The sequence below is a fragment of the Lissotriton vulgaris genome, chromosome 9 (assembly GCF_964263255.1).
Source record: "Lissotriton vulgaris chromosome 9, aLisVul1.2, whole genome shotgun sequence".
Lineage (NCBI taxonomy): Eukaryota > Metazoa > Chordata > Amphibia > Caudata > Salamandridae > Lissotriton > Lissotriton vulgaris.
In genome coordinates, this window is record NC_141697.1 from 1182045064 (window position 1) to 1182065413 (window position 20350).

The 20350-nt window shown below is 44.2% G+C and overlaps 1 protein-coding gene across 1 annotated transcript in view; it reads right to left on the minus strand.

Moving 5' to 3' along the window:
• Positions 1–20350, minus strand: part of SRGAP3 (SLIT-ROBO Rho GTPase activating protein 3) — a 468362-nt gene that overhangs the window by 204433 nt on the left and 243579 nt on the right. Inside the window, exon 2 of the mRNA XM_086939226.1 lies at positions 15302–15497. Within this exon, the coding sequence (XP_086795352.1) occupies positions 15302–15497 (196 nt within the window). The remainder of the gene's footprint in view (positions 1–15301; positions 15498–20350) is intronic.

Genomic DNA, 20350 nt, shown 5'->3' on the forward strand with positions numbered 1-20350 from the left:
AGAATTCCGTGTTATCCCTAGTGAGTTTCACCGTAACCCAGCGAACTTTTTCATCTGATAAGGATGACAGTAGCTCTACCTTGGACTTCTTTGACATTAATACCAGAACTCCATTCTTTTTACCGAGTGCACTAGATCCTACAACCTCCGAATAAAACTTGTTGCGCAGAGTGTAGAATTGTTTAGCATCCAATTTGGTTTCTTGCAGCAGAACAATGTCCCCCTTTTGTCTACGCAAATAATCTAATATCTTTTGTTTTTTAACGGGCTGATTCAGACCCTTAACATTCATGGACAGAACTTTCAATCGGTCAAATGAGGTTGTACCAAGTGGAGTGGACAGTGTTGTATGTGACATTTACAACAGTGTATGTATCATGATTGCTCCGAGAGAGCCAAGGGAAAACAAAGTACACGGCGCATCATGCAAAGAACATATTGTTTTGCTACTTAAGATGAAATACGGTCGAAAACCATAACTAGACATTTGGGTACCCAAGGATACAGCATGACTGGTCTGAGTGCAGATATACAAACGCAGCATATGCATGATACAACTTGTCCAATCAAGAGCAAAGAGATAGATCAGAAAAGAAAGAAGTGGTACGGAAAGGAGAAGAAAAAGAAGGAAGGAGAATGAAGGAGAAAGAAGAAAAAATAATACAAACCATAGAACACAGCACCCATCCCCCCCAATCCCACGCGACCCCCCACCCCACCCACCCCAACTGTGATACAGAAGCATGGCGACGTGAGGAAAACCGCAGTAACCCTCCCGCCTAAACTAGTCATGTATAGTCATTGGAACAACTATACATAACGAAAAATGCGTATAAAGATTATACAAGCAGTGGAACGTTGGAATGATGCATTAGAACCAACAGAAAGTTGAGAATACAACAACATGGCCCATTGGAAGATATTATGGCATCATATCCTTCATTAAAGGCACGTAATGGCTAGTAGTATCTAAGTCGTCGCATCAGTGGTGAATAACCTAAAGAGAGAACAGCAGATCATCAGTAATCAAAGAGTCACAGTATTGCCAGAGCGAATCCGGTCTACTCCGAGTAACCTGTCAGTGAACCAGAGTCTGGAGTTAGTCAACACGTTACGATTCATATATCACCGGCCACCTTCTCATTGGAACCAACAAGAGAAGTAAAATAAAGAAACTTCCAGGACATCATAGAGCTTCTAGTGCTGGAAGGTTTCCGTAAACTTGAGATCTACCCTGTAGGTACCCAGCAATAGATAAGCGCATCAGACTTTTAACATTAACAGAGCACAGAAAACTTTATGATAGAACTAAACGTGGTCACTTGTATCCTGAAGCAGAAGCCGAGGCTGATAGACCATCCGGGTTATTAGTTTCCATGTCGCGCTCCATGTCTCGTTCTTCCACGTCCTCAAGCATACGTTTGAGCTTCATTGGATCCGTGAAGTAGTGAGACGATCCTCGTATTGTCACCCGATACTTCGCTGGGCCCACAAAACCAAACTGGTATCCCTTCACTGACAGTTGTGGACGAAGGGCAAGGAAGGCCTTCCTTGTTTCCACGGTCTCCTTACTGTAGTCTAGAGAAATGTAGACCTTGTTGTCCTTCCACAGAATATGATTGTGCTTCCGCACGAAGGCAAGGATCTGCTCCACATGTTGGTATCGTAACGGTTTACATACGATGGGCCTTGGTCCTCTCTGCGTCTTAGTGATTCTCCCTGGTACTCTATGTGCCCTATCAAATTCAAGAGGGTTGGTAAAAGTCAGGTTCGTGGCTTTAGTGAACCAGGATTCCAAAAACTGAATGCATGAACCTTCCGACTCCTCGGACCCTTCCGGAATTCCAAAAATGCGTAGGTTCCCCCTCCTATTCCAGTCTTCCAACTCGGCCAGTCGTCTAGTTGTCTGGTCAGAGGAGATGTGTAGGTGTTTCAGAGCCTTGGTGGTTTCAACCTCTATGTCTTCCAGGCGACTGATTCGGGATTCTGTTTCTGTTAGGCGCGCATTAGTATCTCTGATATCTTGACGGATTGCTACCACTTCCTCCTTAGTGACTTTGGCTAGGTCCTTCACTTCATCTAACCTATTCAATATCATGTCAAGTGCGTCCGGGGTAACTTTCTTTGGTTTTTTTGGTGATCCTGGGTTCGAGTGATCTGATTTAAGTCTCTTGAGGGTTCCTTGATCTTTGGTATCCATAGCGATCGCTAGCTCTTTCTCTGGGGTTGCTTAGAATTTTGGGCAGTGACCTGAAAGCTCCCCCTCGGCACTCACGCGGGGCAAAAGAACCAATACCAGCTTACCCAGGGGATTGGTCAGCCAAAACTCAGTTCACTGTTGGTAATAACACTTCGCAAAAGGCATTTGAGGAACAGGGCGTCCCATTTATTCAGTCAATATATGCACATGGCGCTTGTCGAGACTGGAGCATTAGGGAGCCCACTGTGTATTGGTGTCAAGCAATCCAGGCGTTCATTTTCAGCAGGTTTAAGCTCTCACAAACATACTATCAGATACAGTGAGCTTGCCATGCACTGTGGCTGTAGATAATGCATTATGTCCTAATGGCAGGCATTCCAGGCACACAGCGTAGTTATAGCCATCTCCCTTGTCCAGCTCAGGTGTGTGTGACTACTTTCTCACCAATGCTCGATTGGCGTCAAAATCCGGCTGATTGTGCAGAGACAGTGAGGAGAGATAATTTGCCTCGGTTTTTCAGCATTACCGAGTGGCGGCCGCCTTCTTGGTAAAGGTTAGGGAAGTCTCTGCATGGCCGATCGCACTGCACTCACGCGATCGGTAACGTCCGCTGTCCGCCCCAGTGCGCTAAATTCTGTGAACGCGGTCACCTACTTCAGCTCCTCCTTGCGCTGTCGGGTTTTCCGCTGTGCTCTGCAGGAGCTTGCTTCGCGCTCCGCTTTCCGTCCTTCAGTCGCGCTGCCGCCATAAACGCCTGAAGCCTCACTCGGTGCAGCTCTTGATCCGCTGCAGCCCCGGCCACGTAAATCAGCTCATTACCGTCAGGGAGTGATCCGATGCTCGAATCTTCGGTCACATCCCAGCTGTAGGCACAAAGGCGTTCCAATACCAGTTAAAGACGCTCGTGACGGGAGGAGAGACGCTCTAACCCGCCATCTTCCTCTGCGTCCAAGCCACGCCCCCCTTTATTTATTTATTTATTTATTGAAGTTTTGTATAGCGCTAACTGGACCCGAGGGTATCAGAGCGCTTCACAGCAAATACAGATATGCAACAAAAGGAAAATGTGGACGGTAAACAAGAACTAGGAAACACAGATGGGAAGTAAAAGTCTGCACATCAGCTTGAGCACACTTTGTATAAAGAGATTTATACAATACTAAGCAGTTGTGGACGGGAGCGTTGATTTCATGAAACAAGTTGATGACCAGAAAAGTCTGGAGGGGAGCTGTAAAGCAGGCAGCTGTATAGATGGGGCAGGACGAAAGGTGAACAAAGAGATGAGATTTCTGTAGGGCAGAGTGAGGCACGGTGAGATTCACTTTGAGTATGTACATTATCTTAGCAAAGAGGAGCGCATTTGTCTGAGATGGGAAGGGAACATCTGACGGAATTATGTGACACCTGGCAGCATTATTAGGAGAAGGATACTGGGTTTGAGTGGTTGGGGGGCGAGAGGGACAGGGGCAGTAGAGAAACTCCTTACATTTTTTTTTTCTGAGGGTCTGGTTGGTAGGTTTAGTTGTAGATTACAAGCATTGGTTGGTCAAGCTACTGGTTGAGGCGTGAAGCTCGAAGGAGGGAAAGGGGTGTGGTGTTGGGGGGAGTTAAGAGACCGCTATGTGTTCAAACACAATCAGTTTTGAAAGGTTTAGTCAGGAGGCCTGATTTGCGGAAAGATGATTGAGAGAGAGGAATTGTTACTTAGTTTCACGGAGGTCAAGAATAGCTCAGGTGTTTAAGGAAGGGGGTTCCCAGTGCTTAATTTGAGCCAGTGGCTTCCGGTGCTCGGCACCGCCACTTAATCGTCAAGACCGGCCCTTGTAGGGCAACCTCGACAAAAAGGTATTGGAGTGCTTTTCATGAGCACCAGTTAAGGACACATTCATTTTTTGTAGACAGGGGAGATTAAGTGATTTGCCCAGAATCACAGGATTTTGAGCCTATGCTGAGACTCGAACCAGGTTCCCCAGCTCCAAAGTTGGCAGGTCTGGCCCATATGCCACATCCTATCCCTACTTGTAGTGTTTCATGGTTAGTAGTTCTGTTATAGGCTGCGCTAATAGAAGCAATGAGCTGATGCAAGCTGCCTCCTGACGACAGCCCCGGAGCTTATTTTTTCACAAATTAACCACTCTGGGTTCTTGGACAGGATTAGCTTGATGCATACTGAAGTGGTTAATTAGTCGGTAAGGCAATTGCCTTGAAATGCTTAGAGATACACACCGGTTTCATTAAAGCAGCATTTTTCACACTAAAGAAGTGTTTTTTTGATAGTGCCGTCTCCCCCAAAGGGCTTATAGCGGTGAGAGTCAATCTTAGTCAGAAACACTGAATTTGTGATTCTAGCAAGAAAGGGCATGCAGCATTTCCTAGAGGAGAGACTGATTATTTTATGGAGAGTTGAAGATGTTTAAGAGGTTTATGTATCTTTGTAGGAAGGGGGTTTCTTCTTTGAGTAGATGAAACTTTAGTGGGAGGAATGCATTATGCAGACATTACAAACTGGCTTGGATCCAGGATTAGACAAGAGCTCACAAACAAATCAAAACAAGAGAGATAATGCGATAGAGAGCGACAGTAAAGTTGGCGCGAGTTGGAGGAGCCTGGGCGCGAGTCCCAGAGGTGCACACACAGTCCATGAACTTCTCCTGAACCTTTCCTCCTCACACATAAACCTGATACTCCAACACTGCACATGATCCGACTGGAACCTGCCAAAGCCGACATCCAAGCCGACGTCGACTGCCAAATCCAGGCTCGACTGCAGGAAGTAGACTACACGGACTGCGGGAGCGCAGGCCTGGTGAGACCAGCAGGCACTGTCTACCCGGGGCAACAGGAGACAGAGAGAAACCCCAGGTGCAACAATCTAGGGGCACCCAGAGCCCCCACAATGAGACTAGTGTGGCTGAGGACCAGACCGTTTAACCACCTAAGGACTCCTACATTTGTAGCAATTTCCACCCAGCTGTATCTGTTTAAACTCCCTCATATCCATCGAACACTTCATAAATATTTCCCTGATGCACTCCACAGACAAAGTCTAAAAATGCCCCATTTTTTGCTTCATGATTCTAGTCAGAAGTTCAAAATAATATTGGTCTGCAGACGGCTTGGCCGGCATAAGGATCCATATCAGATTTTTTCCGATCCCCATTGAGGAGGACCGTACAAAGTGCTTATGCTGAAACCCTGGCATAGATCTGACCTCTGTTGGACACACTTCATTTAAAGAAAGGGGCCTCTGCAATACATCTTTGATAATGCTCGGGGCTACATTCACAAGATCTGATGATTCACATACCAGGTAAGGTCAACCCATGCCGACAGAGCATTTGAGTACTGGCTGTTGGATGCAATTGACTGAAATAAACATCTTTGCATCATGTATACATTTTATTGGTTGGTTAGCTTTCTTTATTGCTAAAAAATTATAAATTGTTCAGAGTACCCGAATCAACCTTTACACCAGCTCTCTCTTTAGAGGTTGCCCCAGAGATGGGATCTCCTTTTTATATTCTTAAGTTGCTATTTCACGTGTCCAATTCAAGTGCGTGATGGCTGATTGTCAGGACCATCAACAGGGTATGCATCACTTGTGGTCAGGGTAGACAAGGAGTCATCACAGGGGCCGGCCAAGGTAGATGAACATAAACATTAAGTACACTTAAAGTGACTTACATTTTAGTTATTCTTAACATTATACCTTCAATTTTGATTTATTGTCATTAATATTGAATGAAGGTTTAAGTAAGTTTTGTACTTTAACCCCTTGGGTGCGGCCACGATTCTGCGCCTGTGTGGCCGTTTTAATGAGTGGGCGGGTTCATGACGGCCCACAGCCGTCATCAGCACATGCCCACCGTGATGCATGACGGACGGGGCCCGTCATCAGCATGGAAGGGGTTAAGATGGACGCCAAAACGGTGTGTGTCTGATATCTTTTTCCCAACCAAGTTGGCGCTGACCTAAAGAAGATCTCATATCAAACGAGAACAAATATGAACTAGAGTATGGCAGCCATCTGTGAACTTTAGTATATCAAGGTGGTTACCTGGAAGAACCTCATTTCCCAATGGCTGCATTTCTGTCTGCTCGCGTCTCGCTCAGTTTGAAGAATGAATCGTGCTATTACTATCCCGTGGAATCCTCTTTAATTGGAGTAATGCAGTCGGCTTTTGTATGGACTTTGAAATCTTCTACAAAGGCATCATTGTGCATGATAGACTTTATCGAACTAAAGTTAGGTTTTTGACTTGGAGTTACCAGTGGGTGCCTGTACTTGTACCAGGAATGGGGATCCACACACGCACATATACACACTCACTCACACTCATGCATTCACACAAGCACGCACACACACACATCACCTCACACCACTTGCTCCCACGTATTGATGAACGCACGCAGGCACCAAACATTAAAAATAAAATAATACCTGCACAGCTCTGCTTCGGACATTCCAGGAGGGCTGGGACTGCTGCCTTCTCTCATTGGGTGACCTGAGGCTAGCAAATGAGGAAAGTCAGCAGTCCAAGGTCCAAGGAGGGTTGGGAGTGCTGCCTTCCTTCAATGGCTGACCTTAGGTCAGCCAGTGAGGGAAGGTTGCAGTGCCTCACTCATCAGGGAGACTGCTGACCCCACCATGCTCTGTGACGAGGTGTCAGTGATTGACATTCGGCCATGGACACTTCAGGGCTTAGAACTGAAGCGCCCAGGTCCGAGGCAATCAGGGAAGCTCCCCCTCGTCACCCGGGAGAGGGCCATGAGGTGGTTTGCCAGATTGAAGATGTCACGCCCACAGTAGCTGTGACCTCTTCAGTCCGGCAAAGTTCAGCTCAGGCAGCCAGGGGAGCCTGTGCATTTAGCACATGTCTAGCTTTTGGCTGTCTGACCTGAAAATCAAGAGTGTCTGACAAGCCTTCCCTCCCTCAGCCTGACAGACATTCGTTAGGTGAGGGGGCGTGGCCCGTCAGCCCAGTAGGACGGGCCGCGGCTGGAAGTGGCAATCCCTCATTCCTTCTAAATACATTCAAATTACATATTTGATTTGGCTTTTTGAACTTCTTGTAAACTGCATTCAATATTTTTCAAGGGAGTTGAAATATTAGTTTTGCATTCATACTTCCTTACACTCAGGGGAGTTTAGGATCTTAGACTAATATTTCCCATTACATGTTGCAGGTGAACCATTTATATTCACAGGCACATATAGCTACAGAATATTACCGAGCTCTAAAATGTATATCAGATATAGTATATTAAACAGTTTAGGTCAGGAGAATAAATAGTAATGTTTGTTTACTCTCTTCAGGACTTGAACACATTATGCAAATCCATATCAGGTCCAAGAGAGGGTGCTATGCAGTCACGTGGTTTCCCAATTTTCCTTTTTCGCTCTGTGTTCTTGGGACTGGCGTTTAGCCTCCAGACACCCCTCGCAGTGGGATAGTCAACCTGACACCAGACTGGTACAATATCTTTAGGATAACCACTGACTATTTAAACAGGTTCACAATCCTCACTCATGCCTACAAATTCCTTCATGACCTAGGACCTGCCTACCTCAACCATCGACTTAAATTCCACCACACCATTAGACAACTATGCTACTCTTCACTCGCCCTCGCACACCCCCGCATCCGCAGCGGCGGCCGCTCCTTCTCCTACATCGCATTCAAGACCTGGAAGGACCTCCCCCTCCAGCTCCCTATGGTCCCCTCGCTGGCAGCCTTCAAAAGAGACTCAAGTCCTGGCCCTTCGATAGAGACACAGTGCCCAGATACCCCTAGGGGTGACAGTGTGCGCTTTACAAATGCTGATTGATTGATTGATCTGGTCAGACTCCATTCCTCCTGAACCTGCGTTGAGGACACTAGTGATATTTGGACTCCCGAGCACCATGCGTATTTGATTCATTTAGTAAACGATCAACACATGGGGCCCGATTCACAGAACTAACTTAAGACAAAATCCTAAACTTACTACTTTTGGTATTCACAGAAGTTAGGATTTTGTCTTAAGTTTGTCTTAAGAAAGACTTAAGATAAAATCCGACCTTAAGTCTGTCTTAAGTCTGTCTGAAGTCTGTCTTAAGTTTGTCTTAAGACAAACTTAAGACAAAATCCTAACTTCTGTGAATACCAAAAGTAGCAAGTTTAGGATTTTGTCTTAAGTTTGTCTTAAGACAGACTTAAGACAGACGTAAGTTAGGATTTTGTCTTAAGTCTGTCTTAAGATAAACTTAAGACAAAATCCTAACTTCTGTGAATACCAAAAGTAGTAAGTTTAGGATTTTGTCTTAAGTTAGTTCTGTGAATCGGGCCCCTTGTTTTAAAACACTTCCACGCCTCGCCAGGGGCAGTAAATGCTATTTAAATGTAATGACAATACAATACAGTACTATTTCTTCCTGGATGATTCGTGGAGCATGTTAGAGCCCTGGAGGGTTGCCTCTGAGGCAATGTGGACTGACTGCAAAATACCCCCTCAAACTGATCACCCTGGAGAATGAGCTCTGCCTTTTCCCACCTGCACATATGCTATGCAGGACTGACTTCCTGAACCGTCAGAGTGAGATTCATGTATATATTTCTATGCACCTAAATGCTGTTAGAGGTACCAAAAATCCTATTGCGACATTGAAGTCCACATTTTGAATCCTAGGACCCAGAGTTGCAGATTATTTTGTTCTTAAAGCTTGTATGTTGGGGGATAGTTACACATCTTATGCAAATTTACTCCTGTGAGCAGGAAGCCAATCTTGCTTTCCAGGAAGTGAGCGCCCTTATTTGATAACATTTCCCCAAAGGAAAAATATTTTCACGTGGAGAAAAGATAGTTAATGATACCAGCGCACAATTTTACAAGATTTACCCATGGAGAGTTTTCACTAACAGTTGAAAATGTGCATCAGTAAACTTTTGGCATTAAGGTACTCTTGGGAGTCTACGACTACAGCAGATATTTTCACGTCGAGAAAATAAAGTTAATTTAGGGACCCACAATTTACTGCAGATTTCGCTCTAATGGGTAACAATCTGCATGAGCGAACTATGCCCATTGGAGTACTCCTGGAAGCTTACGACTGTCTTATATATGTTCAAGAAGAGAAAATTAAGTGAATTGTGAGAGCATGATAACATTTTGCGGTCTGCCTCACTCTTGAGGAAGGCTCCAGCAGTACTCCTAGGATTCTTTGTTAAACCCACAGAAGAGGGATGGTTACTCCAAATTTAGAAGTAATGCTCAGTAAAAGAGATTTCTGAGTTGGGAAGTTTGGTTTCAGTGAGTCTGAGCTACACCGACTGTCATTTTTCTACCAGCTGTTTCTTAATTTTAAGTTCATAAGTTTCACTGTTGAGTCCATACAAACCCCAGATCCTCAAACTTCCAAATCCTGAGGTCAACATGTAATAAAATATTCATTTCTGCCACTCATCTCGGAGCAGCTGTGCAAACCCTGAGGCTTATTTAAGAGCTCTTGCGTCACTTTTGCGCCTACAGATACGTCAGAAATACTGACGTATCTGTAACTCCTTGCGACATGATGCGTCATAATGTAATATGGCGCATCGAGCATGTCGCAAAGAGAGCGTGATGAAAAGTGACGCATCACTGTTTTCACGTAGCAATGCGTCACTTTACGTAAATGGGCCCCCTCTATCTTTCCAAACTGGGTGGAGCTTACAGGGTCTTGCATGGGCTTCCAGATCCTCAGGGCCCACATGAGTGGTCATCGAAACCTGTATGCTAAACTGGGTACACACATCCCCCACCACAACGTACAATTGCTCAGATTGGACATCAAAGCTTTGCACCCGATTTTCACCTCGACCAAAAATAGGCAATAAAGAGCCTTAACAGTATTTGTGTCTCTTTAGTGTGCGTTATTTTAGCATTTTCCCCAATTTAGATTTGCAAACTTGCAAACAGCTGAAAGGCGCTGGAATGCACCAGTGCAAACCGTAGTGAACACAATTTGCACTCACCTTTAAATCGTGCTACAAAGAGAACACATACAGCTTGTGTCTATTACAGGACGATGGTTGAAGTTTGAATACCTTGTGAGACCTATGCTAGATCTGCTGCGTGCCCGGCAAGAGATTATTTAACACATATTTTGTATTTGCTCACTGGCTGCCCTTGAAAGCTGGACCTCTTTTTAAGTCTGGCTTGATAGCGCAGCTGTGTGCCTGACCTACTGCTACCAATTCTTTAAAATGCATATTCACACCTCATGCTAGTGGTAGTTCGGTGTATCATTCCACCTGCTTGCAGCTCTTGCATTGCAATGCACGAGGGACTGTTTTGCATCACAAATGCATCACACCTTGCATTTTCTTTATACCGCGGATGCATTCTATGCATGAAACTCTTAGTAAGAACTCAATTCAAGCTGGACCTGTTGACTTTGTCAATAATTGTTAAAGTAGGATGCTTGGTTCTGCTGTTATACTCCGCGTACTCCTCTTCTTTCACTGTTTTTTTAAGCTACCTCGCCTGTTCCTGGAAAGTTTCATAGAATAAATGTAAATATCTTCCTTTACTCTTCCAACTCCCTAACTTTCCCCACTTCCAGAAGTGGAGAGAACTTCTATAAGGCGAAGTTCTGATACTGCCCTAAGGTTCCACCACTGGGTGGCGCTATATCACAAGCATAGGCCCGAAAATGGCCAATTTATTAGGAAGCAGCCTGGCACTGCATGTGCGAAGAGCACCAAAGCTCCTTTCATTATTCCTGCCCGCAAGTCTTAGTTTGAGAATCTTTCTTCAAAGACATCTCGCTGCTGCAATGTGTTCACCAGCTGTGCTGTATTTATTCCACGAGCCACGTCCCCTTTAATCATTTTCTCCTCCAGGGCTGCAGTGGAATGTTTCTGTGCATACTTTTCTCAGTCGTGTGCAGAATCCAGCACAGTGGTGAGCCACTAAATGTGCAATCATAGCGATCAAACTACAGCTTCTGAGGAGGGGAGGTGGGAATGAACCCAACATTTATTTTTAGAACTGCAGACAGCATAAGAAAATGTCATCAGCTGCTTCTCTCAGTGGTACAGCTCGACGCCTTGTTTAAGTGAAATAACCAGACCTTGAAAGGGTTGATAATTGATGCTTGCCAACTGTACTTTGCAAACTTCTGCCCATGTGCTGAAAGCTCTGGGTATAAAAGGAGTCTGAATCCTTAAGGGCGAGGTCATCTCACCCCAGAAAAGGTTGACTAAGAATACTAATAGACATCTTTGGAGGAAGGATGTTTGGAGATTAAGGTAAAGTGACATTTTGCAGTTTAGTGAATTCACTCCCACAGGAAAAAACATTTTTGAAATAATTTGTTGTAATTTGGCACCTTCTAGTGGCCTGCTGCTGTCAGGTGGTAAGGCCTTATTTGCACTGGCCCTGCAGGTAGAGTACTCTAATATTATTCAGTAGCAGGTGAAATTCAACAAGTCCAAAATGGTGTACCCCATCACCCGAGGAGGTGGTTTTACCTTGGACGAAAGGTATGCTAGATACTGTGAACACAAGCTGCAGAAACACCTAAACTTAGTAAGCAATTACCATAAGTCCTGCACCGTAGATAGCCGCCACGCCACTCTAAAGTTGCCTACAGTTGTGTTACTTTAATGAACTCTCAGTAAAAAGTAACAAGGGGGCTGTGAAGGATATGCACAAGTGTCCAAGATCAACAGGGTGTCTGCTGGGCGCTCTGGTTACGTGGTGGGATAATACACAGTAAGGAGTCCTGATTGCGAACACAGTGACATAGGGAGGGGAGTGAGACATCTCTGAACCTTTGTAAATGAGCTTTTATCAGAATGCACTCACACACCCACAATCCATTGCACAACCACATACAATTGTCGTCCATTCTCATTCCACTTAATTTAGGTAAGTCATAATCCACCGCATGTGAAGGGCGCGCGCCCTGAGCCTGGGAAAGAGGAGCTTTACTGCAAGCAGGGGCGGCTCCTCCACGTGGGCAGAGGAGCGTCGTCCCACTGCAGTGCGAGAAGCAGAAACATAAAACTGTATTTTAAATACCATTTTATGTTTCTGCTTCTCACACTGCGAGAAAGCAGAAGGCAGGGTTTGGTTTGGGGCGGGCTGGTTACCGTTCCTGCTCCAGGCAGGGTAGGAGTGGCTAGCCCACTCTGATTGCGTTGAATGTTTGGTCGGCCCAGGGCCGACCAAACCAGTCATGCGCACTCTGCATTTTCTCTATGTAGGCTGCCATTGCAGCATTCTGATTGGCTTAGCGGAGGGGAGGGGAGGGACGCTGACTGCTTCCTGGAGATGAGAGAGGAGACGGACGTGACGCGGGACCGGAGGAGATGGTAAGTTCAATTATTAAAAAAAAAAAATTTAATTACCCCCCTCTCCGCGCAACCCCCTCCCCACGCGACCCCCCCCCCCCCCCCCCCGCGCGGCCGGCTGCGACTGACTGCAAGATATATACTACAGACAGTGATTTACAGCTGGTCGGATGGATCACCGGGTGACACTTGCTCACCCCTGGGATCTAGTCTTAGCTGGAGGTACTAAGCTTGAATCCTGCCAAGGGTCACTCAGCCGTTCAGCCTTCCCTTAGAAAGGCTACTAGTAATACCTTTCATTCACAGCGATTAGGAACAGCAAAACTGTACAGCGAAGCACTAAATGTATAACCATTAATACAGTGGTGGACTCTTTTATATTGCAAGAAGGGGGCGTGGCTATTTGAACACTGAATGATTGTCAAGGCCAGGGCTCTTTGCTGCAGAAGTAGGTAGTCAGACAGACTGAACAGGGTTCAAACAGGAGAATTTTGCCTTGGAATGACCTGTGCCTCTGATCGTGAACATAGTGCTTTAACACTTTATCTGGGGTAGTAAGAGCTATGTCAATGGAATTAAAATACAATACAGTAAAATAGCGTGCCTGAAAAGTGCTGGTGCTGAGCACCGGAAACCACCTGCTCAAATTAAGAACTGGGTAATACGTTACAGCCATAGCTGCAATACCCCAGTCACCAAGGTAATATTAGTGATATTACATTATTTATCACTCAATATCAGCTTTAAATATGTTTTTGAAAACCATTTTTCACCAAACATCTATTTATGAGTTCTGAAAATACACACATATTCTTCTCAAATACAGCATTTCAACTTTGGGATACATAGATTAATTCTACCAAACAAAAGTTTCTAATTTAGTAGGTTGGGCTGTACACAGGAAAGTTACATCTAAGTAGATAGGCATCTACTAATAGCTCCACAGCTACACGTTGTTGAAGCCTTAATTACACTAACAAACCTGAAATTATTGATTTCCATTCAAATGTATAGATCTGGAGACAGTGACCATAATGACCTGGAGTGAACTGGTCACTACCTGTGGGTCGCCCGTGGAGTCCACCCCAACCATACTGAAGAATGACAAAACTATTCACTTTGGTCCAGTGTTAATAAATTATCAAGCATTATCATTACAAATATTTTGCAAAACAACATGTTTGTGGTGCATCTTTCTGTCACAAGATATTCCCTACTATCATCCCAAATTGCTAAACAAAAATCCCCTAGAAATCTAGTCCAAAGCAAACTTCTAGACATTGTTCATGATGGACACAACAAGACGATGGACGGAGTGTTGAAACTTTTCAACCACTCGCCCCCTGTCAAGAGATCTGGGTTTAATCCATCGTTCTTATGCTCACTACGCCACCCCAGTGTAGACCCAAGCATTTGCAAATCAGTCTTGACACTGCTCCTCATGGGAACAGTCCACTCAAACTGCCAGGACAGGCCCTCCCTGGACCGTAAACAAGCATCCTGGGACCGGTTTCGGAGTATCACCCCTCATCAGCCAGGATAGCTTGAACCCAGTGGCACAGAGTGTAAAGGGCCCACGTCCGGGCACACCCTTGGCCACTTAGGGCGAACATACCAAACACAACATTGTTCATGATGAATACAGTACTAATCACCCAATGCAATACCAGAAGGAGTATTAAAATGGGAAGATGCAAACATATCCATTTCCCAGAATGCTTCCTTTCCTTTCCAAAGCTTTGCAGCGTTTTCATTCAAGCTTGCAAAGAAGAATGCATTCAAGGAAAGCAGCATGCTCTGCCCCTTCACATAAAGGTCAAGTGAAGAATGCTCAGAAAAATGTGTCCTGCAATGGGTGCAGATACCAGGCTGAATCAACTACAAAGGAATGAAAGCACAATAATACATAAGAATAAAAAAGGTGTAAAAGAAAACCTGGAAATAACAAAGAGCAAGTATTGGACACCATATAATTCTTCTCAGGGCAACACAGCAGTGAGTGAAAAGTGAGATACAAAACGCAGAATCCATACCTAAACTTAAGTACCACTTCAGGAGAGAATTGATACTTGTTTGATTTTCACAAACCCAGTGTCCATGTACAGTTTTGTATGTTTTGACAAAATGATCCGTCTGTTTTACTGAAAGATTATTTACACTACAAAAATATCCAGCGCTTGATCTGAGATGGGGCTGCAAGTGGTGCCCACCGGCACTCATTTTTGGGGAGTGGCACTTATTTTTCCTCATCAGACTCACTCAGAGCAATAAAGGGAAAACACAAATGTTTGAAAGAAGGAGAAAGAGAAACAGGGTAAAATAGTGACAAAGTGAGAAAGCAGCAATGAACAGAGCCTGCAAGAGTGAGAAAAGGGGGCAGTGAGTGTCCTGTGGTGGAGTGAAGAGGCACGAGGTGGAATGTGGCATTATGTAGGACATCGGAAGCAGTTTTTAACATATTAGCAATGAGACCTGAATTTCCCAACTTTAGTTGAACTGTAATGCAGTGATTACACTAGTGGTAAGAAAGTGTCATTACAACAAAACTAAAAGAAATGCAAAATTGATATAGGACTTAACAGGGAGGGTGATAGACCTCTTGCAACCATCAAAGGGTCTTTGTATCAGAAGGTATTTAAATAGTTGGGTGCAAGAGGTGATGATATTCCTGTTGTCACCCAAGCCCATGTCTGACCAAGAACTGTACGCTGCCTGGAGTGGAACCCCATAGCCGCATCTTCCAGTTGCTGCAGTAGCCGCCACAGGTCAAGACCGCACTTACTTGAACTGATGGTGCTCGCGAGAGCTGCGGATCTTGGAGGAGAAGCGCTCGGCTAGTTTCTCCAGGCTGCGGGAGTACTCCAGCTCGATCTCAGCCTTCCGGCGGAAGAACTCCTGCAGGTCCTGCAGCAGCTGCAGCCGCGACTCCGACTGCTGTTCCAGGCATTTGAACTGCTCCACCAGCTGAGCTCGGATCTCTGCACAGAAGAGGGGAAAAGAGACAGAGATGGATGAACATCAGCAGGTGTGAGGGCCATTTCTTACAGAAGTGAGAACAAAAGTTACACATTGAGGCCAATTCTTTCGTATGCAATAGTAAACGTGGCCTTCTCGTGAGTGAGTCATACTTAACAGCAAGAACCTACTTTCATAACTGTCAAGTGTCTTGATATTCTGTCAAAGCTTGGCCTTTTTAGCCAATCACACTATGCATTCTGGGACATGTAGTTTTGCTTTTATCATTACTCGGATTGGTTTAGCAATCCCAGCATAGGTAAAGCAATTGGCTGAAAAGCCAGGACTGGCGGAAGAAGTCACACAAGATATAAGGCAGCTTGATAGCTATGCATTTACATAGGGATGCCCAAAGTTTCTTACATGGAATAAGTTCAGCTATAAAGAGGAAGCATGTTATCTGCAGAAAATGGAGGCAATTTATTCTGATCATGAAATGACCCTCCTCTCTTCTAATCATAATGGGGAGTCTATCAAACAGGCAACTAAGTAAGGTAACTGGTAACTGGTAAGGAGAAAAATGTAGCTGAATGGCTTAATGTGCCTGTAATGAAGAATTGTGAGCAACCCTTTAAGCTTCCCGGGTCCATGCATGATGCGCTGCTCAAAGTCCGCGTTTTTTCTTTGAATTCTGGAACTTGTAGTCTTGTTTATTGCATTATAAAATAGGACTACACGTCAGAGAAATCAAAGGAAACGAAACTAGACTGCAAACAGCACATCACACATGTACATGGAAAACCATGACAGCTATGTGTGTGTAGCTTTGAGGTACATGGATTAGAATCCGGGTGGGGCTAATGCAGCCTTTCATTCTTCTAGGGTCAATAAAATGAGTGAGTAGGCAATGAATAAAATCTTTGTTTTTATGATGCTACGAAGTATCGGTGCTTTGTCAACAATCAATTTATAAATGTTAGCATTATAACCCAACTAGAAGAAAGACCCCATGTAGGTTTGCTGGACTCCCATAGCGACGTTCCTAGAGCGGCATAGTAGAATTCGCAGGAACTCGTTCCAGTATTCAGGCCAGTAGTCACTCACTGAGAGCCATCACTCAGCCTGCACTGTCCTCTCATCTCCCTGCCACTTTAATGCTGCTACTCCTTGTGCACTTTAGTGCCGAAACCCATGGAACGAGCAGCATTGTGCATTACTCGCGAATGCAAGGGGGGAAGAGCAGCATTGTGCAGCATTACTCGTGAATGCAAGTGGGGGGAGGGAAGGGGCAGGAGGGGGGTCATCAGACACTAAATACAAGTTTCAATAGGTGAGGAGATGGGAACAAGGTGGGCCATATGGTCTTTTTCTTTTAAGGGCATTCTGATGTCACAAAGTACTGGACATTGATTTTTTTCGTTAATAAATCAGAGTAATTAATAAATAAGTTCAGCCTGTTTCCGTGATTATTATAATTATTATTAGTAGTATGTTAAGCGCGTGATTACCTGAGGGTATCCTGGCGCTGGGTAAGCAGTAAAACAGATTGTACCTAGATTAATGACTATAAATGTGTTTTTAAGATCTTATGAAATTTTAACAAATTTGGTTCGAACCGTAGCTCAATGTGGAGCTTATTCCATGCTTGGGTTATTGTAGCTACTGAGAAAGTGCCCCACTCCCATCAAGACTTCAACTCCCAGAATGCAATCTAATAGACTGTTAAATAAAAAATAAAAAGTCTATAGCTGGAGAGTTCCATCCTTGTTGGCATGGACTCCTCCAGCAACCATAATTTCTTTGAATTGATCAGTGTAAATTAGAGGAGCATTGAGCCCTCTTTGATGTCCTACCAGTCCTTATTCCTGGTCCGCAACTTCCTCCCTTGACCTACGGTGCACTTTCTTGTTTCTGTATTTGTGTATTTTCAACAGCTGTCAGATGGCCTCAGGTCATGTGTGACACTTTCAGCCATCCTGACAGTGTTAGTGGCCTGGAAGTCAGGACTAGTTGAAGAAACCGCGCTACCATGATTCCACTAGGAAGCTGTGTACAATGTCTCAGGAGTCAGGTGGTTCTGGATAAAAAGGGACCTTTAGGCTACACACATCTGGGCCAATACACGGCGCACGCTTTTATTTCTGCTTAGAGGATACACCATAGACTGTCTTTTCAAAACAACCCAACGATCTTCACACAATCCCAGCGTTCTGCAAACACACAGTGTACTACCGTAATTTCCGGGCCCATCGGTAGTGCATTGTGTTTGAAACACATTGTGTTTCACTAGTGGGACCATGTTTCATGTTTATTTATTTATTTATTTTTATTTATTTATGCGATTTTATATAGCGCAAACTTTACCTGAAGGTGTCAGAGCGCTTTACATAAGAACCAGTTGAGAAACATAAGGATTTAGGATTACATGCGTTACATAAAGGATACAAACAGAAAAAATTGCAAATGCACAAGATGTAAAGTCACACAAGGAGGAGATACAAATGGATATACTCTAAGAGTCACATAGGAATGGTAGAGAGTACAGCGGTATACTGCATATACTAGTGATTAGAGTTATCTCTGTATACATAGGGAAGGGATATGAATGGATATACTCTAAGAGTCACATAGGAATGGTAGAGAGTACAAAGGTCTACTGCATATACTAGTGATTAAAGTTATCTCTATATACATGGGGAAGGGATACAAGTGGATATACTCTAAGAGTCACATAGGAATGGTAGAGAGCACAACGGTTTACTGCATATACTAGTGATTAGAGTTATCTCTATATACATAGGGAAGGGATATGACTGGATATACTCTAAGGGTCACACGGGAATGATAGAGAGCACAGCGGTCTACTGCATATACTAGTGATTAGAGTTATCTCTTTATACATAGGGAAGGCATATGACTGGATATACTCTAAGAGTCACATAGGAATGGTAGAGAGTACAAAGGTCTACTGCATATACTAGTGATTAGAGTTATCTATATATATATAAGGAAGGGATACGAATGGATATACTGCAGTTACGCCAGTGACATGAAGTGAAGGTGCTGTGTAATATTTAGTATCCCGTCAAGTTCGTGAAACCTCTGCCCTTCAGTTATTTTTGTGCTTCCTTCCTCACTATCGGTGATGCCAACCTCAGCGCTACAGAGTCCGCAAAACTCTTTCCAAGCCCCGCCTCTCACTGATAGGTGTGTCCTAATCCAGGTCCCAAAGGATTAAACAGACCAGAGCAGCGGCTCGCTAAGCCAAGCTGTTTTTTTTTAAGTGATGTCGCTGTGCATTTTATTTTAATTTTATTTTTATAAAATCTTTTTTATTGAAACATACCAAATCTGTACAGCAAAGAACCTTAATAGTACAATCAGAGTTGTGTTTTTCTTTTCCCAACCGTCATAACACCATCTTCTACACCTAATACATTCATTTATGGAATTGAATAGAGTGGTCCCTCCTAATCTCAGTTTTCATTTTCCTCCTTATAGACCCCGATATGTCTGCCATGCCCCCAAATTTTCTCCCCTTTCTTGGGGCGCCCCTACCCTTAGTTCCGCTTTCCAGCACCAATCCATATCGCTTTCCCAATCTTCCAATGTAGGGGGAGTGATCGCACCCCACGCTTTGGCTATATTCCGCTACGCCACCACCGCGGCTAAAGACAGCCATTGTTTTGTATGTCGTGGGTCGCTGTGCATTTTAAACCAGCACTTGTGAACTGCTAAGCTTATGTCTCTCTTGAAAATGGGAGCCTGATTGGCAGCAGCCAAGCTGGTGTGTTGGGATCATGTTTACAAACACTGTGTATTGCGTAAAAGAGCAAGCAAATAGATCTAGGCTTCCTCAATTCGCACAATAGCAGTGCAGGTGTCATAAATAATGTTCTTGCTGCAACAGTGTGTTTAGCAGTAAGATTTAGAACTCATCCTTTCTGACCTCTTGTTGACAGATCCGATAACTAGGGCTCCTTTCCAAGATTTAAAATACAATATTTTGTCAGACTCTGGCTGGAGTGGCAATTTACTCATTCTGCTTGGATGTCTGGATCTCAAAATGTCCTCTCCTCTCCATTGTCAATAAACACACTTTGAAAGAGACTGATCCCTGCTAGGAACTAGCAAACATCTGGAAATGTGCAGGGCCCTCAGTGCATAGCACACACGTGTGATAATAGCCCTTCTTGGAATACATCCAAATACCAAACATCTGCACCCCCCCTGCCCATATGGAATCACAAGCAAACAAACATATACACCCCCCCCCCCCACCACCACCACCACCACCACCAAAGCGCACTCAGTCTCTCTCGGACACACACACACTCACACTCACACTCTATCTCGTGGTCGGTCTTGTTTGAATGTGTTTATGTACTGTGCATCTAATGTAGTTGTGGGCATATGGGGGTGGGACTCTGTTTGTGGAAGTCATTTGTGTGTCTGGTTGCCTCAGATAAGTCACATATGCAATCCTTTTCATGTCAGCGTGAATGAAATATAAACTCCTGATATTTACGTGTCTGCCAATCTATGGTCATTTTCAAATGTTTATGCTTCAAAACAGCAAACTGTGTCTTAAAAAAGAAGATATATCACATGATAAGCTTTCACATAGCAACCAACGTGTTTGCCACATATTACCAACACCAAAGGTTAGAGATTCCACACTAGCTTTCTTGTCACAAAACATACACTTACATTCCACACTCACCCACATACACTGTGGAGCTCATTTGAACATTCATCCACTAACACTTTCTTACTCTGACACTTATACAGATACTTACTCACTAAGTTATTCTCTTACAAAGTTTTTTTACATATTCACTCATCCTAACACTCAATAATACAGTCACAAGTACAC